This window comes from Ceratotherium simum, chromosome 15 (genome assembly GCF_057802395.1).
Source record: "Ceratotherium simum simum isolate JZ-2026a chromosome 15, ASM5780239v1, whole genome shotgun sequence".
Classification (NCBI taxonomy): domain Eukaryota; kingdom Metazoa; phylum Chordata; class Mammalia; order Perissodactyla; family Rhinocerotidae; genus Ceratotherium; species Ceratotherium simum.
In genome coordinates this window covers 16,106,411-16,130,113 of record NC_141914.1, presented here as the reverse complement: position 1 = coordinate 16,130,113, position 23,703 = coordinate 16,106,411, and the positions used below count along the sequence as shown (strand labels likewise).

General features: G+C 39.6%; 1 protein-coding gene across 4 annotated transcripts in view; it reads left to right on the top strand.

Annotated features, from left to right (window-relative positions):
* The window catches only part of USF3 (upstream transcription factor family member 3), a 50,873-nt gene that overhangs the window by 5,703 nt on the left and 21,467 nt on the right, over positions 1 to 23,703 (top strand). For 2 of the 4 annotated variants that reach the window (XM_004436573.3, XM_087439604.1), the window contains 3 exons: positions 20,012 to 20,136; positions 21,535 to 21,599; positions 22,999 to 23,027. In XM_004436573.3, the coding sequence (XP_004436630.1) occupies positions 21,553 to 21,599; positions 22,999 to 23,027 (76 nt within the window). In that variant the 5' untranslated portion in view covers positions 20,012 to 20,136; positions 21,535 to 21,552. Of the gene's footprint in view, positions 1 to 20,011; positions 20,137 to 21,534; positions 21,600 to 22,998; positions 23,028 to 23,703 lie in introns of those variants that run through there. The other 2 variants (XM_014792242.2, XM_087439605.1) reach the window with 2 other exon arrangements.

Here is a 23,703-nt window from a genome sequence, read left to right as displayed (position 1 = left end):
GTTTTGAAGTCAGGGATTGTGATGCCTCCAGCCTTGTTCTTCTTTTTCAGGATTGCTTTAGCTATACGGGATCTTCTGTTGCCCCATATGAATGTTAGTATTCTTTGTTCTATTTCTGTGAAGAATGTCCTTGGGATTCTGATTGGGATTGCATTGAATCTGTAGATTGCTTTGGGTAGTATGGGCATTTTAGCTATGTTTATTCTTCCAATCCAAGTGCATGGAATATTTTTCCATTTCTTTATGTCATCATTAATTTCACTCAGTAATGTCTTATAGTTTTCATTGTATAGGTCTTTCACTTCCTTGGTTAAATTTACTCCTGGATATTTTATTCTTTTTGCTGCAATTGTAAATGAGATTGTCTTCTTGAGTTCTCTTTCTATTAGTTCGTTGTTGGTATGTAGAAATGCAACTGATTTCCGTAAGTTGATTTTGTACCCTGCCACTTGGCTGTAGTTGTTGATTATTTCTAATAGTTTTCCAATGGATTCTTTAGAGTTTTCTATATATAAGATCATGTCATCTGCAAACAGCAAGAGTTTCACTTCTTTGTTGCCTATTTGGATTCCTTTTATTTCTTTTTCTTGCCTAATTGCTCTGGCCAGAACCTCCAGTACTGTGTTGAGTAAGAGTGGCGAGAGTGGGTACCCTTGTCTTGTCTCTGTTTTCAGAGGGATGATTTTCAGTTTTTCCCCATTGAAAAACTGTGGGTTTTCATATATGGAAGTATGTGGAACTTCCATATACTTGGCTGTGGGTTTGTCAAGAAACTCTTGATTTCATTGAATTGTCTGTCTGTGTTTTCTTGTGTTTCATTAAGCTTTTTTATGATAGCTATTTTGAATTCTCTGTCATTAAGGTTATACATTTTGTGCTTTCCAGGTTGACTTCTGGGTGCTTGTCATTTTCCTTTTGGTCTGGAGATTTAATATATTTTTGCATGGTGCCTGTTGGTGTTGGCTTACCTTTCCTCATAGGGAAAATATATGGTTGCAGTTTCCGCTTGCTGCCGCTGGGTGGGCGTCAAGGGCTGTGTATTCTGGCCCGCCTCAACCTGTGGGCGCTCTCATCGGCCCCTGGCTGATCTGAGGCATGGCTGAGTGGAGGCTGCTGGGGGGGAGTGTGGGAACAGCTGGAGCTGGAGCGTGGGAACAGCTGAGACTGGAGCGCAGCTAGGCTGAAGCAGCTGGGGCTCGGGGGGTGGGGGTGGGTTGAAGCAGCTGCAGCTGAAGTGCCGCTGGGCCAAAGAAGCAGGAGCTAGAGTGCCGCTGGGCCAAAGAAGCAGGAGCTGGAGTGCCGCTGGGCCAAAGAAGCAGGAGCTGGAGTGCCGCTGGGCCAAAGAAGCAGGAGCTGGAGTGCCGCTGGGCCAAAGAAGCTGGAACTGAGTGCGCTGGGCCAAAGAAGCTGTAACAGGAGTGCAGCTGGGCCAAAGAAGCAGGAACTGGAGTGTGCTGGGCGGAAGAAGGAGGAGCTAGGGCGCTGCTGGGCCAAAGAAGCTGGAACTGGAGTGTGGTGAGCCAAAGTTGCTGGCGCCAAGTCAACTGGAGCCTGAGTACAGGCCAAGCCGAAGCAGCTGGAGCCGGAGGAATTGGGGGGGGTTGGTCAATCCAAAGGAGCTGGGGGTGGGGCACAGTCCAGCTAAAGGAGCTGAGGCTGTGGCATGGTGGAGCCAGGGAAGCTGGGGCCATGGCTTTGTCCTGCCAGAGCAGCTGGGGCTGTGGCGTGGTGGGGCCTGAGCTGCCGCTGCCTCTGGTGCGGGGGTGCAGGCTCACCCTGCTGCTGGTTGGGCCCGGGCACCTGGGGGCCACTGCCTGTGGGGGTGGAGTGCAGTCACGCTGCCCCTGCCGGTAGGACCTGGGCGCCTGGGGGCTGCTGCCTCTGGGGACAGGGCTGAGCTGAAGCACCACTGTGCTGAAGCACCAATCGGGTGGGCCGGGTCGGGGAGGGGCACTTACTTTTGCCTCCCCTATCTCAGAGTTTTCTCGCCTCGCTGTCACTCTCTGCTGTCCTGAGGGGCTAGCTTATTGAAAGCACCCTTGGAACAGTTCCGCTCCCTCCATAGGGGGATCCCCTTGGGCTGTGAGGGGTCTTGGAGAGCACCATTTTTCATGTGGCGAGCCGCCCCTCCCCCTCCTCTGAGAGCCGTGTGGTCTCAGTCTCTGGGTCTCAGTCTCTGGGTTACAGTCCTTGAGGAAGGAAGAGAGCTCCTCTTACCTCCTTCCACTTACTCTGGGGATTCCAGCACCTCAGTTCTCGGGTGTACGGCTGCCTGGGTTCCTCAGACGTCCCCTGTGTTGTTTGAATAGCTTCTCTTGGAATGTGAATGTCCTTTTTGTTGTGTCTTAGATGGGGAGAGTTCAATGGGGGAAGTTCACTCTACCATGATGCTGATGTCTCTCCGAGAGGGCATTTCTTGATTAAGGAACTACAAATAGATTGATATCAGTAGAAAGTGGTGTGGTAAAGAATATGGGCTTTGGAGTTAGACACATGTGGTTTGCAAGCTTCTGGTCCTGATGGTCTGAGCCCCTGCAGATCTTGCCTATGTAGGGTGGCAGTAGCCTACTGGTAACTTCACAGCTAGTGTTAGTACAAAGAGGTGTCCCAGGATTCTCCCAATTCCCACCTATGCTCCTTGTAACTTCCCTTTTGTCTGTTGCCAGGCTGCATGAGGAGCCCCAGACAGCCTTACCTCCCAATTAAGGAAGCCATTATTGGGTCCCCTGGCAAAAGCATTCTCCCCTTAGCTACTATAATTTCTTTTTCTTTTTTTGTGTGAGGAAGAGTAGCCCTGAGCTAACATCTGTTGCCAGTCTTCCTCTTCTTGCTTGAGGAAGATTGTCCTTGAGCTACCATCTGTGCCAGTCTTCCTCTATTTTGTATGTGGGACATTACCACAGCATGGCTTGATGAGCGGTGTGTAGGTCTGTGCCTGGGATCAGAACCCGTGAACACTGGGCCGCCAAAGCAGAGCACATGAACTTAACCATCACACCACTGGGCCAGCCCCACTATTATAATTTCTTTCTTTTCTTTTTTTTTTTTTGGCGAGGAAGATTGGCCCTAAGCTAACATCTGTTGCCAGTCTTCCTCTTTTTGCTGAGAAAGATTAGCCCTGAGCTAACATCTGTGCAGTCTTCCTCTATTTTATATGTGGGATGCCACCACAGCATGGCTTAATGAGCAGTGCATAGGTCTGTGCCTGGGATCAGAACCTCAGAACCCTGGGCCGCCAAGCGGAGCATGCGAACTTAACCACTATGCCACCGGGCTGGCCCCCCCACTACTATAATTTCTTAAACAGCAGAAGCCGCAGTGAAGGGGTCAAGGAGAAGAAATTTGTAATGTAACCATGAGAGGTACCACTTCTACCTCTATTCTACTTCCTGGACCAATTTCTTTTTGGTTATAAGCAGCAGAAATTGTCTTTGGCTAACTTAAGCAGAAGAGGGAGCTTTATGGATAGATGCTGGTTAAGCTCACAGAAGTGAAGGAAGGTGGAATAATGAAGCTTTGGGAAGGCCAGGGAACAGCAGCTTCCAGGATCACATGGGTCTGTGGAGCTAATTCAGCCTCAGCTAGTCTTCCTTTTTGTGCATAGAGTCTTATTGGGCAGCCTCATGCCCATCCTAGAGGTGAGTCTGTGTTTGATGGTCCTGTCGCACCTCAGGAATGAAGCAGAGAAGCTCCAAAGGAAAAGCAAGGTGTTGTTGCCAGAAGGCCAAAAACAACATATTTCATACAGAGTTCTTTGGATTTGGCAGTATGGAGATCTTTTGGTGAGCTTGATGTAATCAGTTTTAGGAATAAAAGTCAGGTAACAGTAAGTTGAAGAGTGAATGGGAAGTGAGGCAGAGAGGACCGTGAGTATAAACTGCTTGTTCAAGTAGCCTGATGGTGGGAAGGGAGAAAGCATGGGTACACCCAGAAGCTGTGGCAAGGTCAGAAAAAAAACACTTTTGCTTTTTAAATGGAAAAAAATGAATAAGGATATATCTTAATAGAAAAGCACTAATAGGGAAGCAGAGATTAATAATACAAGAGAGAGGGGCTGGCCCAGTGGCATGGTGGTTAAGTTTGCACACTCCCGCTTCAGCAGCCTGGGGTTCGCCGGTTCAGATCCCAGGCGCAGACGTACATACCACTTGTTAAGCCATACTGTGGCGGCGTCCCATATAAAGTAGAGGAAGATGGGCATAGATGTTAGCCCAGGGCCAGTCTTCCTCAGCAAAAAAAGAGGAGGATTGGCAACACACGTTAGCTCAGGGCTAATCTTCCTCATCAAAAAATAAATAAATAAATAAATAATAATAATACATGAGAGAAAAGATATATTTTGTAACAGGGTTACTAAGAAGTAGGAGTAATAGAGTCCAGAACAAAGGTAGAGTGTTTAGTGTCAGCTGGAAATATTAGGGAGGGTTCTATTTATTTATTTACTTATTTATTTATTTACTTACTTACTGAGGAAGATTCTCCCTGAGCTAACATCTGTGTCAACCTTCTATTTTGTATGTGAGTTGCTGCCCTAGCATGGCTGCCAACGAGTGGTGTAGGTCCACGCCCGGGATCCAAACCTGCCAACCCCGGGCTGCCAAAGTGGACCACATGAACTTAACCACTAGGCCATGGGGCTGGACCCTAGGGAAGGTTTTAGAGAGGAGGACCGACTTGCAGTGGGCTTGAAAAAGTTAATAGGATTTGAAGAAGCTGAGAAAAGTAGAAAGGTCATTTCAATGGGAAAATAGCACAGATTTAGCAAAAAAATGAACTAGCTGATAAGGAGCCCAGGGAAGAGCCTATCTGAATTGGAGAGGATAGAAGAGTAGCTGATGTGATTAGCTATGACCCTGCTCCTTTGTTATGTGCTAGGTGGCAGTGGATGAGTGAGACTGCCAGTGAAGAAGGTAGGGTTAGAGTCATGAAACCTGGGAGCCAAGAGTTTGTATTTGATGCGGTAGCTGTTGGAAGATAGTGCTGGAGATTCTGGAGCAGGAGAGGCACGTGATGGAATACAGTGAACTGCAGAGATTACTGAGACATTGGAATATAAAACCGTGGGGGAATAGGGAAAAGTCTAGGAGCAAAAAAGACTGTTAACAGCCAGACGTGTGAAAAATGGGGCCTAATCTAAGGTGGTAGTGAGAAACAGGAGGTGATGAACATTGTGAAGAGAGTTGATAGGATTTGGTGAGGAGATTTGAAGATTATTTTGGGGTTTAGAGCCAGGTTAAAGTTTTGGTGCTATTGATAAAATAGAGAGATTGGAAGGAGGTCTTTTAAGAGGCAAGGCAGTTTAACATGTTGCACATAGACTTGTTAACTGGTTTTGAAATGAAATGTTCTGGAGAGAGCTTTGCCTAACCAAAGATTTGGAGCAACATCAGTGTTGAAAGGTAGCTTTATCATAAAGACATAATGGCTTTTACCCAGAAACAATCTGAAACTTTGTAGGGAGAAAGCAAATAGAAAGAAGCACTGAGCCTTGGAAGTCAGCATGAGAGAAAGACAAGGATTCACGTTAGAGAAAGATGATGCATAATTGGAGAAGAGGAAGACAATCTGAGAGGAGAATTTCAAGAAAAGGAGAGATCCGCAACCTTGAATCCTACAGGGAGGAGAAGGAAGACAGAGCAAAGACCTTTGATTTGGTGAAAAATTGTCCCCGACCTCCATGGAAGCAGTTTCAGTTGGCAGGAGCAATCAGAAGGCGTACTGCCGCAGGATTAGGAGGGACCGGCCAATGAAGAAAGGTGAGAAGATTCACAGGAATAGTAGGAGAGATATAGAATGAGAGACAGAAAAGACAGTAAGTTCTTGTTTAATGTGAGGAAGCGCTTTGTATTTTGGAAGCAAAAGAGAAATGCTTAATGAGGAAATCAAGTGCTAGAGAGGACAGAATCAAGTATAGAGAATTTCTGCACAGACAGTGGAGTTAGCTTTAGGATGACCCAGTGGGCTGAAAGGATAGATGTATAGACAGAGGTCTGTTATGATAAGTGTAGGATCCAGTTAAGGAACTCATCCCAGATGACCTCCATCTTCCCAGTGAATTAGGGGGGAAATGGAAGAAAGGCAACTGGTGTGTCTTTTTTTGGGATGGGGGTGGGGTGCTGAGGAAGATTGGCCCTGAGCTAACATCTGTTGCCAATCCTCCTCTTTTTGCTGAGGAAGATTGGCTCTGAGCTAACATCTGTGCCCATCTTCCTTTATTTTGTGTATAGGATGCCGCCACACATGGCTTGATGGGCAGTGTGTTGGTCCACACCCGGGATTTGAACCTGCGAACCCCGGGCTGCCAAAGCGGAGCGCGCGAACTTAACCACTGTGCCACAGGGCCAGCCCCAGGAATACTTATTTTAAAACCAAATAGCTAGTAAATGTCAGCTTTGAGATTTGATCCTAGGTCTGATATCAAAGGCTATTCCCCTTCCACTGTACCGTTCATTCATTAATGTGGATGAAGGATATGTGGGGGCTTGAGAGGATCTGTATTAGTGATTACAGTGACTGTGCTCAGAATTACTTTAGGAGCTTTAAAAAATTCCTGCACCCTACACCAGCCATTCATTCCTTCATCAGCATACTTATTGATTACCTACTATATTAGTCAGGGTTCTCCAGAGAAACAGAACCAATAGGATATATATCACAAGATGAGCCTGGAGCATCTTAAGTGCCAAAAAGTAAGGAAATACTAAAAACCTTATTTACCTTAAGGGGGGGAGGGAGGTGGGGACATGTGAGAGGGACACAGGAGCCAACCTGAGAGAGTGCCCAATGGCCAAAGCTTGAACAATTTGAACAATAAAATAACTACAGCATTAAATTTTGACCCAAAGAATAAAATAAATATCCATGAGTCCATACTGATATAAATAAATGATTGGATAAATAAATGGGGGAGAAGAGACAAATCTCCTTTGCAGAAGAATTCTAAAAAATATAATTAGATACTCCCTTCTGCAAGAGATGGAGATGAATTCCCCTCTCCTTGAGTGTGGGCTAGACTTAGTACTCATTTCCAAAGAAGAGAGTATGGAAGGGAAAAATAGTAAGAGAACAGTAATTACTTGAGTAGTGTTAACAGGAAATTTGAGGAGGAAATTGGTGGGGAAGACTACTTCTGTTATGACTTAAATCCTTCAGTATGCTCTGAGTAGTTTAATATAAGGTTGTTTTATTTGTATGATGAAAAAATATAGTGAAGTAACACGTAAAAAGAATAAGAAAATAGGATGTATCCTTATTAGTGTTGAAATGCTGGGAAGGGTGTCTGTCATCTAAAGATCAAAAACTTTGAAGAACTCATGAAAAAATGCAAAGCATTTGGGATCAAATTGATGGCAAAACCTTAGAGTATGGAGAACTCTGCAACCCAACACAGGCTTAAAGCGGAAACACTAGAAAAGTGAGTTTCCTCAATGCAGTTCTGGAAAACCCCAAAGCTCAGGGACTTTAAAAAAAGTAGGAGGGACTTGAGGTTGGTTGTCATAGTCTGTGTGACAGACTTGGGCTGGGTTGGGTTGCTGTAACAAAATACTTCGACTAAGTGGCTTATAAACAACAGAAATTTTTCTTTGTGGGTCAAGTTCATCCTCAGACTGGCTGCCCTCTTTTGCAAGATGTCTACAAGTTCAGTATTTGGAATTACATACTTTCTCTTTAAATTGGGAAGAGAAAGGGCATAGCTGCCTGCACCATCAAAGAAAAGTCTGAGGTTTGCTATACCAACCTGAAACCAATCACCGTGGCCAGAAAAACATTATTTGCCAAGACCTGCCAAGGCTTGCCACTAAAGCACAAGGGCTGGTTGGGGAAGGGCACGTGTCCAAGTGAAAACTGGGGAATTCCATGAAGTGGAGAGGAGAAAAGTTCTAACAAATGTCCACTACAGTATGTTTCTTAACATTGTTAAGGATATTCATGAATAGACTAGATATAAGAAGAAAAAAGATGTTGAAGAAAGTAAAGAGAAACAAAAAATCAATCAAGGAAAAGTAAAAACTTAGTGGGCGAGGGAGGAGAGAGAACAGAATATGACCAAATGTAGCAATAGTTACAATAAATGTGACTGGAATAAATTCTCATTTTTTAAAGGCCCTTAGATTGTGTAGCAACAAATCTCTCAATTTGTGTTATTTCAAGCAAATATAAAACAAAATAATGCAGAAAGGTTAAAAATAAAACACACAAACACACACCAAGCAAATGTTGAATGGAAGAAAATGCATAGTAATTTGTTACCATAGTTTAATTCCTGACAAAAAACATTTAATTTTAAAAATATTTAATAAAACTATATCTAAAGAACTAATAATATGCACTCTTCTCAAATATATAACACTTAACAAAAAGTATCATATAAGAGGGCTACAAATAAAATCTCAAATTGTAAAAATTAGGTGTTATTTATTATCAATCATAATGCAAGGAAACAGTTCACACACACACACACAAATTAACAAAAGGGGAACCAAAAAACTACTTGGAAGGCTTTTTACTTCAACTCAGGTTGAAGAGGATGTAAAAGTTGAAATTACAAGGAAGAAAAAGTCAAGATAATAAAAACAAGCAAATCACAGAAAAAGAAATATAAATGATTCATAGTATATGAAAGGGTATTCAGCCTCACTAGTCATCAAGGAGATGCAAATTAAGCAATAATGAGCTATCTTTTGTTGCCTTTTGGACTGATAGAAATTTAAAAGATGCTAATTGCTGCCTTTTTTCCCCCACCATTGTTTTTAATAGCAAAAAAATAAATAAATGAAAAAGGAGTATTCATCAAGGGGGAACAGCTAAATAAATTACAGCTCATCCATGTGATGTAGTGCTATGCAAGTAGTAAAAAGAATAAGGTAAATTGACGTGTACTTACCTGGAAAGATATCCATAATATATTTCTAAGTAAAAATAAAGCATGTTTCAGAGTGACATGTATAGCATGATTTAATTTTTATAAAAACGGTATGTGCGTCTTTGTAGAAAGATCTATATGTGTAGAAAGATCAAGAAAATTGATGTCAAATTGCTTCCCAGCTGGGAATTGAATAGGATAGAATTGAAAAAGTGTTAGTGGGGGACTTTAATTTTCCTCCTCAAAAAAAAGGGGATGTGATTAGGGGTAATATTTAATTTTTTGTTTTTCAGTATAGTGTTTTTAAAATAACTTAAAATTTAATTGAAACTACATAGTATTTAGAAATTAATGACTTGAAAATATTACATATCAACATCTGTGGGCTGTGGACAAAGTTGTGTCTTGAGGAAATATTATAGTCTTAAATGCATTTATTAGAAAGACCGAAAAATTAACATTTTGGAAGAGAAAATGCATGCATGTGGCAAAAAATTAAAATTGCATATGAGGATATACAGTAATCCTTTCCTATACCCTGTCCCTCAAGGCAATCCTTCCAGACAAATTCTGTGCATTTATCAGCATATACATATATATTCTTCTCTCCATCCCAAAGTATAGGTATTAGATATAAGTTGATAACTTTTTAAATAATATATAATATATAAAATAATAATAATATATATATATAAAATACCAGTTTGCTAGGGCTGCCATAACAAATTACCACAGACTGGGTGGCTTAAACAAGAAAAATCAGTTTTCTTACAATTCTGGAGGCTAGAAGTCCAAGATCAAGTTGTCAGCAGGTTTGGTTTCTTTTGAGGCCTCTCTCCTTGGCTTGTAGATGGTTGCCTTCTTGCTGTATTCCTCACGTGGTTGTCCCTATGTCTCTGTTCTAATCTCCTTTTCTTATAAGGACACTAGTCATATTGGATTAGGGCCCATCCTAATGACCCCATTTTAACTTAATTACCTCTTTAAAGGCCCTATCTTCCAATACAGTCACATTCCAAAGTACTGGGTGTTAGGACTTCAGCATCTGAATTTTGGGGAGACACAATACAGCCTATAATGTATGTGTATTTATTTATTTATTTAATTATCAGTACACGTAACTATATTGTATGGGTAGAGCTATTAGATTGAACCATCTGAAACTGCAATTTCTAGAGGCAGAAAAGATCAAATATGGACAATTTCAGATGGTTCAACACAATACAGTGACATATTTAATCAGTCTCCTTTTGATGAGCCTCTCCTTGTCTTTTGCTACTCGCATACATGAATATACTTGTAGGGTAAATTTCTAGGAGTTGTTGCATTAAAGAGGTATGTGTGTCTGTGGACCAGGTGTGGGTCCATAGCATGTCTGGGCACTCTGCCACAGGCCTTCCTGACATGGACGAGGGTACCTCAGCAAAAAGAGACTGGGCTGCAAGGACAGAGGCAGAAGTTGGGGCATGGGGAGAGAGTGTAAGAGACTGTGTGGGAAGCGGTGTTACCCACATCAGAGGAACCATATTGAGATATTCCCAGTCGATTGTTTTTGTGACTAGAAATGGCTAGAGGATTTTTATTATGTAATTATGACCAGTAAAGTCATGGATTCTGCCCTAAATTTTATCCAGGGAGCAGGATCACTCTACAGAGGAGATTTGAACTGGCAGTGAAAGGTATTTTCTACTATTTGCATTTTGTGTGTCCTGCTCTTTCAGTGTAACCGTTACTAACATGTACATAAGTAATTACTTAGACATACATAGGGAAAATGTCTGGAATTGATACCACCACACTATTAAAAGCAGAGCGGCATTGGTACTTCATATACATCTGTGCTGTTTAAAATTTTTACGAAGAGCAGGGATTATTTCTGCAGTTGATTTTTTTTTAAAAGCCTTAAAGCATGGAGTTCTCTTTGAATTAATTATGATATAATTTCTGAGCCAGAAGTATTTATAGTTTTTATGGGCAACAGCAAGGAAAAGGTCTAAAAAATGCCAAACTCTTTAGAGTAGTTATTCCTGAAGAGAGTGACTTTAGAGCTAAGTAACTTTTCCGTTTAACTTTATACATTTCTGTACCCTTCCAAAAAAATTTTTAGTAATACCGTACTGTATATTTGAAAGTTGCTAAGAAAGTAGATCCTAAAAGTTCTCATCACAAAGAAAGAAAAATTTGTAACTATGTGTGGTGATGGATGTTAACTAGATTTATTGTGGTGAGCCTTTCACAATACAGTAGTCCTCGTTCCCCCTTATCTGCAGGGGATGTGTTCCAAGACCCCCAGTGGATGCCTGAAACTGCCCTGAACCCTATATAGACTCTGTTTTTTCCTATACATACATACCTATGATAAAGTTTAATTTATAAATTAGGCACAGTAGGAGATTAACAACAATAACTAGTAATAAAATAGAACAATTACAACAATATACTGTAATGAAAGTTAATGTAGATCTTAGCAACCTCAGCATACGATTTTTTTTCTTTCCTTATTAAGACGAGAACTTTCTTCACCTTTTCACTTAAAGGAAGCACTTTAGGCTTCCCTTTGACGTATCTGAATTGCCAATGTCACTACTCTTGCGCTTTGGGGCCATTATTAAGTAAAATAAGGGTTACTCGAACACAAGCACTGCGATACCCCAATAGTCGATCTCATAACCCAGATGGCTGCTAAGTGACTGACGGGCTGACAAAGGGATGAGTCATGTTCTGGGCGGGATGGAGTGGGGTGGCTTGAGACTTCATCACGCTACTAAGAATGGCGTGCAATTTAAAACTTTTAAATGGTTTATTTCTGGAATTTTCCATTCAATATTTTCAGACCATGGTTGACCGTGGGTAACTGAAACCACAGAAAGCGAAACTGTGGATAAGGACGGACTACTGTACATAAAAATGTCGAATCATTATCTTGGACGCCTGAAACTAGTACAATGTTGTATGTCAGTTATATCTCAATAAAAAAATAATTTTTTATACCAACAGGTTACTTGTGTAGTTTAAAAATTTTAAACTGTATTCAGCAAATTGTGCCTTTGGCTTATTTCTTTTTCTTGAGACAGAGTTTGACTCAACTTCACAGTGAGAGCTCTAGTGGCAGGACTTCATTATTTCATATTCTTGTATACATCATAGTATCTCAAGGTTGGCACTTATCAACCTTCGTGACTGATTGCTGCCAAACATGATGGCGATCTGATTGAAAAGGAGGAGCCAACAGACATTGTTATAGGATGTAAGATTTCTTTAATGGCAAAGGAAATTAGACCTCCCGATAGCAGTTGCACAAAGCAGAAGACAACACAGCACACTCACAAACGGCTCCTCAAGTTCCCGCTGAGATGGGACGCAGCTGCTGAACCCACAAACATGGAGGAAGGATTCTTTGGGTGTGAAAACCACTCCTGTGCTATCCCTGCACTATAATCCAGACATGCTAGATTTCAAGATGTAATGAGTTGAACCAGGTAGACCAGGTAATAGGGCATTCCAGGTAGAGAATTATTAACCTGAAAGGCTGGAGAAGGTAAATGCAAATAGTAGCTCATATAGCAAAACACAGCAAAGATGCCTAAATAAGATTGTAGGAATTAGAGCATAAATATTCAAGATATTAAACCTAAATGCTGTAATCGTGATTTTGAATGTTTAATGACATGGAGAAATGTCATAAATTTTTACTTTAAGTAAAAAGCAGAATACAGCGTTGCTTTTGGTCTAACATTTGTAAAAAAATCAGGTGTGTGTAGAAAAAAGTTGATAAGGAAATCCATAAAAATGTTTACAGTGATTCTTGCAGATTCTTGTTGAGTGATGTAATTGAGATTAGTTTTAATTTTTTCTTTATGCCTTGCTTTGTTTTCTAGGTATATATTACTTTTATTATAAGGAAAAACTGGTAAAGCAAGATGATCAAAATAAGTAGAGCTCTTTTGTTACAGAGTGTAAAATGAACTCATGGTGTAATGGCTGTGACCTGGACCAGGGAGTTAAGCTTAGTTGTGTAAAATTTCCTTGGATCATATTCTAGTTCAGTAGGTAACTCATTTTGATTGGAGAGGACTAAGGATTTACTAGAGATCTCATATGAAGAAATAAAACACATTTAAAAACTGCATATCTATGTAGTCATTCCATAAAACATTTTGAATAATTGTATAATACTTAGGAATGCATTAAACAGCAGCAAAACAGAATTAAATATAGAGATTGACAAGATGTTCCTCAAACCATGGACGAATAATGTTTAAGCAATGTGCCATAAGATATTTTCAGTTAAGACTCTTTAATTCTAACTTGAAATTTTTATGATAAGAATTAGATTTTTCTCTTCATTGTATCTAAAGACACAATTTAACCTTTACCATTAATTTGCTTCTTGGTAGGAAGAAAACACAATTTGCTGCTGAACAGTTAGACCAAGTTTTCTCCTAAATATTGCCAGTACTTATTTTTGGTGACTTCACATTTTCCCCGTATTAGGGAAATTGAGAATGATTGGTAACTAAATAGAATTTTGAAATTACATCCTGAAAGAAAGCAGATGTATAAACTGATGAAAAAAATGAATGGGTAGAGAATTTCAAATTACCCCAAGAGACTTCCGTCAAAGCATTTCTTTTTTTTTAACAGCCTGATTGAGATGTAATTCACATACCATAAAGTTTACCCATTTAAAGTGTAATTCAGTGGTTTTTAGTATATTTGTAGAGTTGTTCAACCGTCATCATAATCTAATTTTAGAACATTTCAGCATCCCCAAAAGAACTCCCCTCCACCCCCTATTAGCAGTCACTCCCCATCCTCTTCAGCCCCTAGCAACCACTAATCCTGCTTTCTGTCTCTATGGACATTCATATAAATGGAATAATACAATATATGACTTTTTGTGTCAGGCTTCTTTCACTTAACATAATGTTTTCAAGGATCACTGATACTGTAGCATGTATCAGTACTTCATGTCTTTTAATTGCTGAATAATATTCCATTGTATAGATAGACCACATTTTATTTACAATTCATCATTTGATGGACATCTGGCTTGTTTCAACTCTTTGGTTGTTATGAATATTGCTGCTACAAACATTCATGTACAAGTTTGAGTGTGAGCGTGTGCTTTCAGTTCTCTTGGGGATATACCTTGGTGGAATTGCTGGATCGTATGGCAATACTGTGTTTAACTATTTGAGGAACTGCCTGTTTTCCAAAGTGACTGTACCATTTTACATTCCCAACCAGCAATGTATGAGGTAATAGCATGCTTTTGAATATATACAAATATTTTTCCAGCTCTATTGCGATGTGATTGGCAAATAAAAAGTGTATATAAGTGTACAACATGATGTTTTGATATATGTATACATTGTGAAATGATTACCACAATCAGGCTAATTAACACATCCGTCCCCTCACATAGTCACCTTTTGTGGTGAGAACACTCAAGATCTTCTCTCAGCAAATTTAAAGTATACAATACCTTATTATTAACTGTAGTCACCATGCTGTACATTAGATCTCCAGAACTTATTCATCTTATAACTGAATGTTTGTACCCTTTGACCAACCTCTCCCCATTTCCCCCAGCCCCTAGCCGCTGGTAACCACCATTGTACCCTCTATTACTATGAGTTCGACTTTTTTAGTTTCCACATATAAGTGAGATCATGCAGTCTTTGTCTTTCTGCATTTGGCTTATTTCACTTAGCATAATGTCCTCCAGGCTAATCCGTGTTGTCACAAATGTCAGTATTTCCTTTTTTTTTAAGGCTGCATAATATATGTATATTTTCTTTATCCATTCATCCATCGATGGGCACTTAGGTTGTTTCTGTATCTTGGCTATTGCAAATAATGCTACAATGATGGGAGTACAGATAGCTCTTTGAGATAGTGATTTTATTTCCTTTGGATGTATACCTAAAGGTGGGATTGCTGAATCATACAGTAGTTCTATACGTAATTTTTTGAGGAACCTCTATACTGTTTTCCATAATGGCTGTACCAATTTACATTCCCACCGACATTGCACAAGGGTTCCCTTTTCTCCACATTCTCCCCAGCGCTTGTTATCTTTTGACTTCTTGATAATAGCCATTCTAACAGATGTGAGGTGAGATTGCATTGTGGTTTTGATTGGCATTTCCCTCATGATGAATGACGTTGAGCATCTTTTCATATACCTGTTGATAATTTATATGTCTTCTTTGGAAATATATATTATTCTTTGAATATGTATGTTTTTAAAGGAAATTTCAAGGGATTAAGTTGCAGGGACCTGGAGAGAGCCTTTTGAGATGCTGGTCATGTTCTATATCTTGATCTGAGTGGTGGTTACATGGCTGTACTCATACATAAAAATTCAGCGAGCTGTGAACTTAAGTTAATGACTTATTGTATATAAGTTATGTATTAATAAAAAAGAAAAAAAATTCTTACTTGATTCTTCTTTTTTCCGTTTTACTCGCAGGGGAACTTTGTTTCACATCAGTGCTAGTCGGTGGATTGCTGGTCAAGAACCACTGATCTTAAGATAAAATCCAAATACGTTCATTAGGCATAGCAAGTTGCTGTGCAGTCTGGTCCAGTTTCTCTTTCTGCCCTCCCCTCCTGCCTCTCCCTCCCTCTCGTGTTCCGTGTATCCCTGGGGCAGTGCTCAGACTCACCAGGCTTCTTTATGCTTCACTGCTCTTGTAATTGCCCTTCCTTCCACCTCGTATCCTTCTTCCTCTCCATCTCTACCTGGCAAAATCCTACACGTTCTCCAAGACCCAGCTTTCTTTGCGTCCCACAAGAAACATGCTTGGTGCTCTGTTCTCACATAGCATTTTATTAATAAATCTTTGAGGTAGCACTTACCAATTTTTAAATTCACTTTTAAAAACTTTTTATTTTAAAATAACTATAGACTCAAAGGGAGCTGCAAACCTAGTACGAAGAGTTCATGTGCTCTTCATCCAGCTTCCCCCAATGGTGACATCTTATATAGCTGTAGGTTAGTATGAAAACCAGGAAGTTGATGTTCATTAACCAATTTTTTTTTCTTTCTTATTTTTTTGCTGAGGAAGATTTGCCCCGAGCTGACGTCTGTGCTGGTCTTCCTCTATTTTGTTTGTGTGTTGCCACCACAGCATGGCCACTGACAGGTGGTGTAGGTCTGTGCCCAGGAACCAAACCTGGGCCACTGAAGCAGAGCATGGTAAACTTAACCACTGGGCCATGGGGCTGGCCCCAATCAATTTTTTTGTATTTATCTTTTTTCCATTCTCTTTGCTGTCCATTAGAGTAGCCACTAGCCACATGTAGCTATTTAAATTACTTAAAATTATATAAAATTAAAATTTAATTCCATGGTCTCACAAGCCACATTTTAAGCACTTTGTATTCACATGTGACTAGTGGTGACCCTACAGACTGCACAGGTATAGGATATTTTCATTGCATAGAGTTCTTTTGGATAGCCCTGATCTGGACTGCATTCTTCTTGAGGGCAGACATATCTTACTCATCTTTATATCTGCAGTTCCTAGGCAGTGGGGGTACTCAATCCATACTTGAATGATTGAGTTTAGTCCTACCCTCTTGTTTTACACATGAAGAAACTTATGCCCTAAGTTATGGTAAATAAAATGATATCTGGCTATTGAGTAGCAAATCTAGAAATACAGCTCAGGTTTCCTAAGTTCAAGTTCACTGGTTTTTTTATGTGGACCTTAATTTATGAGCTCATCAATTTGTATCAGTTTTAGAAGAAGGAGTACTAAAGTAATGTAATACTTCTCAAACTGCATAAGAGTCATAAGAGTCTCAAAGTGCGTAAGAGTCAACTAGGAAGCTTGTCACAACTGCATATTCCTGGACCTCCCACGCTTCTAATTCAGTAGGTCCAAGGTGGTGTGTAGGAATCTTTATTTTAAACATATGCTTAATCAGGACTATGTGGCAATAGCATAAGGATAGATCGGAGTAGAGAACAACAGAATGGAGAACCTAGAAGTGGAACTGCACTAACCGGAACATTTGATTTTTAACGAAAATGCCGTCAAGGAAGGGAAATCTTTCAACAAATGGTGTTGGAACAACTAAATATCCATTTGGAGAAAAAAAAGAGCTTTGACCCCTACCTCATGCCATAAATAATATAGATCATTGCCCTAAATATGACAATTAATAATTAATTTATAATTAATTACAAAACCTTCTAGAAGGAAGCATAGGACAATATCTTGGGGATGGGTAAAGGTTTTTTGGATGGCACACAAAAAGAAATAATCATAAAAGAAAAAATTGATGAGTTATACTTCATTAAGAACTTTTGGGTCACCAAAAGTCACAATTAAGGGGCCGGCCTGGGTGGCGCAAGCGGTTAAGTGCGCGTGCTCCGCTGCAGCAGCCCGGGGTTCGCCGGTTCGAATCCCAGGCGCCCACCGATGCACTGCTTGTAGAGCCATGCTGTGGTGACATCCCATATAAAGTTAGAGGAAGATGGGCACGGATGTTAGCTCAGGGCCAATCTTCCTCAGCAAAAAGAGGATTAGCATTAAATGTTAGCTCAGTGCTGATCTTCCTCACACACACACAAAAAGACACAATAAAGAAAATGCATAGGCAGGCCACATAATGGGAGAAAGTATTTGCAAAATATATTTCAGGCAAAGGACAGGTATCCAGAAGATATAAAAACTCAGAATATGTAAAGACTTCCTATAAAATCAATAATAAAAAGATAAGCAATCCAATTAAAAAACTGGCAGAAGATATGAGCAGACAAAAGAAAATCTACAAATGGCCTTAATATGCACATAGAAAAGTATTCAGTCATGATGAAATGCAAATTAAACTTTAATGAGATACCACTATATATCCACCAGAAAGGCTAAAATTAATAAGCTGACAGAACCCAATGTTGGTGAGGCTGTGGAGCCACATTGTGGGTGGGCATGCAAATGATACTATTGCTCTGGGGAAAATGTGGTAAATGTTCTTGTGTAAGTCTTTTTGTGCATATAGTCTTTCACTTCTCTTGGGTAAATATCTAGGAGTAAATAAGCAATGCTTCTCTACTCCTAAATAAGTGAGAGACTATATCCACAAAAAGATTTATACAAGAATGTTCATGGATAGCAGCTTTATTCATAGTGGCCAAAACATGGAAACAGTCCAGGTGTCCATCAACAGAAAAATGAATAAGCAAACTGTGTTATAAATTCACACACAGTTATATATTCATATTCAGCAATAAAAAGGAACAAACTACTGGATGAATTTCAAAAATGTTATGCTGAGTGAAAACTTGACACAATAGAATTCTCAATTAATACATTATAAAGTTCTTTGGTGAAAAAAATGAGAACACTTGTTGGCTCTGTGGGATTATGGGAAGGATTGATGAGGAAGGGTTGTGAGAGAACTTTCTCTGGTGATAGTGTACCTTGTTAGGGGTTGGGTCACACAGGTGTGTGCATTTGTCAGCACCCATTGAATGTTACACTTAAGATTTGTGCATTTTACTCTGTAAGCTTTACCTCAAGGGGAAAAAAAATTTACAGGATGTGATTTTGATGCAAGTGATCTGAAGACCACACTTTGAGAACCAGTGGGTTTGACTAATTTCAGAAATAATTCTTTCTTACCATGAAAAATAATAATTCATAGATTACTAATGTAACATTTTGAATTTTTCTTTAAAAATTCATGGCACTTTAAATATTTTAAAGGATATATTTGTATTTGGTTATATAAATATTTATTAAAAGTGCCACTTGCTTATTAGTAGGCTAGTTAATAAGTGAACAAGGATTTATGACAATATTAAATAATTCTTTATTCCAATAAATGTTCTTTTTCCGTGTCAGGAATACAATTTTAATATCAGGAGGAAATGGACATGGAAATAATTTTGCATTTACCTAGGTGTAATTGAGTTGGTTAAAATGTGGTTTGAGATGGATATTTAGAGTGACATTTCGTGAACTGGTTGATTTTGATTTGCAGTTGTGTTCCTCTTTCAGTTAAACTCCTGGCTTTCACCCCAGTGCAGTGAATGCCTCTAGTTTCATTCACTTACTTGAAGATTCTAGATGTTTAGAAATTTAGCACTTTTTCTTCATGTATCTTAATTGTAACATGAATCTGCCAACTTTCAAAAGTGCTACAGAAGAATGACTGGAACTGTGATGCTGATGATCAGATGCTGACTCCTGTGGGTACCAGGCAGATCTGACCTTACAGGTTTATAGGTGAACATCCCACATCATCTCTCCTACAATGGGGTATTGGTCAGGTGCCTGAAATTTCACCAATTAAAGATACCTGCCTGTGTTTCCAAATTTTCCTGATAAGGATCACCCAGGGCACTCATTAAATTTCAGACCTCCACCCTTAGAGATTGGAATTCCTTAGAGACTGTTTCAGTGGGTCTGGGATGGGCTGAGAATTTGTATTTTTTAACTAATACCTTTAAATAATTCTCATCATCAGGAATGTTTAGGAAACATTGCCCTAAAGTAGAGCTAAGTTTCTCAAATTTTTTTGTACCAAAAAAAAAAAAAAAGAAGAGAAAGAAGAATAAGAAGAAAAGAAAAAAAAATCACCCCGAGACCTTGTTGAAAATATAGATTCCTGCTTTTCATTTGTCTGGGATGAAGCCCCCAAATTGACATTTTTTTAGAGCACATACAAGGCACAGGTCTGAGGGCTGTCTTCCTAGTGTCCCTCCCGTCTTAGTGGAAGGTCCTTGAGTCAGTTTTCAGTCACTCTCACAAGAGAGAAGGGAGAAGTAGGAGATTGAAGGAAAGATAATTTTAGAATTGAGCACAGATCTTAGTGTAAGAGCTAGGTGGAGGGCAACGAGAACCTCAGGGACAGTGAGCACGCATGAGAGAAAGGAGAGAATCCCTTCCTGGGGACCATCCAGTGGCCCGGTGCTACCATCTTTGTGGGGGTGGAGCATGGGTAACCCATTGGAAGTGACTTGAAAGCAACTACATTCATTAACTTTCAAGTGGTGGGGAGAATTGAGGATCATCCTATATGCCACTAAAAATCTGCCTGCACGCCATAAGTGGCCAGTCCTTGTTTTGTGTGTTGCTAATGGAAACCTAGTGACTGTAAACATTCATTGATTTTTCTCTTGTGTAGTAAGAAGAAAACATAACTTATAGACCATCTTCTGGCAGAAGATGATAGATTTGGATCAGAAACGGGAGGCGTTGGAAGCCAGGAATCAAAAGTGAAGAAATTCTGCAAGCCCTTGGGTGAGAAAGGTGACAGGGATTTACTTATTTACTCATTTGTTCCACATTATCGTTATATGGTTATCCAACGTAAGCGTGTTGCTTTTAGGCTGAAAGGTACCTTCACAAAGGTTAGGGAGAAGGGGGACTAAGCTGCTGGAAATGGGTCTTGAGCTCACATTTCTCCTCAGGCTGCTTCAGCCAGTACTCTCTGTCATCACCTTGTCTGCATTCACTTCCGCTTACTTCCCAGGACCCTTGCCCCTCCTTCCCAGGGCGAAAGTCTTCACCCGAAATGGCTCATTAATATTCACAGCTAACATTTATTGAATTTTTTTACTGCTGGGCACTGTGCTCTCCCTGCATTATTTCATTCCTTTCTTGAAACAACCCAGTGATCTAGATTCTGTGATTATGATCCATTTTAGGTTAAACATCTGAGGTTCCAGGAGGTTATATAACTTGCCCAGGCCCTCACAGCTAGGAAGCAGCAGAACCCGATTTTAAACTCACACTGACTTCCGATTCCATACTTGCTGCCTTCTTTCTCTCAGAGAAAATGAAACACCACACATGCACCTCTTCCGTTACCAGAACAGGTATCCCAACTTGACGGACCTCTTTTGAAAGGTAGTCAATCCCTGGGATATAAACGCATTAAGGTTTTCATTGTGGAATTTTTGAAAATCAGAGAAGAGAAAGAAATCAGCTACAATATTGCTGGCCTCACGTAACTATGATTAATATTTTAATATATTTGCTTTCAGGCTTTTTTGGCATATGTGTACATTTTCCTATAGTACATATATCCTTTAGTATCATATTTTAAATATAAGTAGAATTTTCATACTCATACTCAGATTTTAATGACTCTCAAATGATAACATAAGACTTCTAGCAGCTTGAAATCAAAGAATCCTAGCAAATGAGTGACTGAATGAACGGATGCTTGCTTCCATGTATGGAATATTACGTGTTTGTGCGCTTGTCACTTTTGTGTTTTCTTTGTTCAGAGGGGGGACCATTGTTCTAGTTTAAATTTTGTATCATGAATAAACAGTAGCATGAACAAAGAACATACTCTCCCAACTCAAGTATGTTGCACCTGTCTTTCCAGATCTTGATAAGATCCACACCCCCTTTAAGCTTTTCTTGATTTCCAGGCCCATAATGATCTTTCTCTACTCCAATCTTCTCAGCACTTTCTGGCCATACCTCACATTTGATGTTCTCCATCTGCTAGTTATAATATTTTTTGTCCTGTTTTCTTATACCTTTTTCTATCCACAACACCTAATCCAGTGCTTTTCCAAGATGTCGGTTTTATTTTTTAGCATTTTGGGATTCAAACCAAATTGCTATTAGTCAATTTCTCTAAGACGCTAGAATGACGTTAAACTTGCTGGCCTGTCTTTCCATGCCTTGTAGGTTCCTGTCACTGTAACCATGCCAGAAATGACAGAGAATGAGGCTCCTACAAAGCAGCAGCACAGGTATGTAGCTGCAGCCCAAAAATAACGGTTTCCACAGATAAAAAGCAGAAGTAGTCCCTACTCTGTGAAGTAGGTAGTCCTTAGGGAATTTTGATTTGGATGCCTAAAAAACCATTACTCTTTGAAAAAGTGTAGGGATAAATGTACATAGATTTACTGAAAGGGATGTATAGTTAAAATTTACCTGTCTTCCTAGCAGTGTAACAAGTAAAATGACTATCAGTAGTTAAAATAGTATAATACTAAATCTATGCCAAATGCTTAGCTTCTCCTGAAAATTTTACTTGCGTACAGTGTTAGTCCTTGTGGATCCTAAGTTCACTTAGGCTGATGTCAGTTTAAATGGACATTTTGTGACATGACAATCCGTTAATGCCATATACACATCAGTACAATATTACTGATGTTACCCCAGGGCCAATCTTCCTCAGCAAAAAAAGAGGGGGATTGGTCTTGGATGTTAGCTCAGGGCTGGTCCTCCTCACAAAAAAAAAAAAAAAAAAAAAAGAGAAAAGAATTGCATGGCCAATGCTTCCATTAAAATTAAAATCTCTATTCTCTTTCCTTACCAAATAGCAATTCAAGAAGTCTAACGCATTGAGTAATTGTATGTAAAAGGGAAAATTGATGTTTTTAGTAAATTAGCTTTTAAGAAAATTTAAGAGTTTGGCTAACCTAGGGTCATAAATACAGAAGATGGCTCAAATGCTCGTTGTCAGTGCAAGGCTGCCACACTTCCCTCCCTGGGGATTGCCGGTTCCTGTCTACTGTTGCTCGTCTCCTTTACACACTCACCCTCACTCCTGGCTGGGTGCCAGGGCACGTATCAGAAGATACCTACTTGGCACATGCTTTGAGAGTTGACTAGCTGCTGCTGCTTCTTCTTCTTTTTTTTTTTGTGAGGAAGATTGGCCCTGAGCTAACATCCGTGCCCATCTTCCTCCACTTTATATGGAACGCCGCCACAGCATGGCTTGACAAGCGATGCGTCAGTGCGTGCCCAGGATCCGAACCTGCGAACCCCGGGCCGCTGAAGCGGAGCGCGCGCACTTAACCGCTGCGCCACTGGGCCGGCCCCTGACTAGCTTCTTAATTAAATTTTTCAAATAGTTAAGGTTTTCAATGATTGATTTACTTCCCAACCAATGACTTCTGGGTATGGAAGAACAGAGAATTGTAGTTACTTTCAGAAACTGTGGATTCTAAATTTATATTGCTGTATCTGCAGTTAGATTTTCATACTTAGATATATATTAAGAAAAATTTTCTTCACATAGTTTCTTATTGATGCAACAAATAAAAATTCATAAAATTTATTTTTATGGTTCTCAAAATATAAAGTGATGAAAATGTTTTCCCATTATTTTCATGTTCCTTTTATCTCCACTTTTTGTTTCAGGAAGAAAAACCGGGAGACACACAATGCAGGTAGAAACAACAATTTAAATTTTATTTGCCAGCATTTTTTGCATTCGAAATGAGATTATACTGCAGTTGATTATAAGTTTTTATATTACAAGCAGAGAATCATTATTTATTACGTTTTAGGAAAGTGTTCCTTTATTGGTTTTAATTGACAAAACACTCGCTGAGTCTCATGAAGATGGCTTGCTTATCATCTGCTGATTTGTCATCTATTTAGATAATCTAAGGATTAATATACCCCTGGAGCTAGTGTTTTAAGTGATTTCATCCACTGAGAATCCCAGATGTATTTCTCCTAAATAGAATGATGAGTATATGTCTTTGCTAAAATTCCAGCGGGGCCTGACTGCTCAGAGGAGTAGGGAAGAGGTGAGAGGCAGGCTGTAGATCTTAAACGTAGTTGAAATGTGAACAGTCTTAGATTAAGTTGTGGCGTCCTCAACTATAGGAAGAAATGTAGAAAATAAATATTTGATTTTCTCTCAAACATCAAAATTATAAGCTAAAGCCAGGTAAACATTTATAGAAGTAATTGTGCATACATTTACAATTTGGTACATTTTATAACATTTTATTTTCCATCAAGGACTACAGTCAGATCTAAAAAAATATATTTTAGAAGTTAATTTCTGTTACTCTATCAATGATATCTTCCTTTCCCTGAGGAAAGGACTCTGGG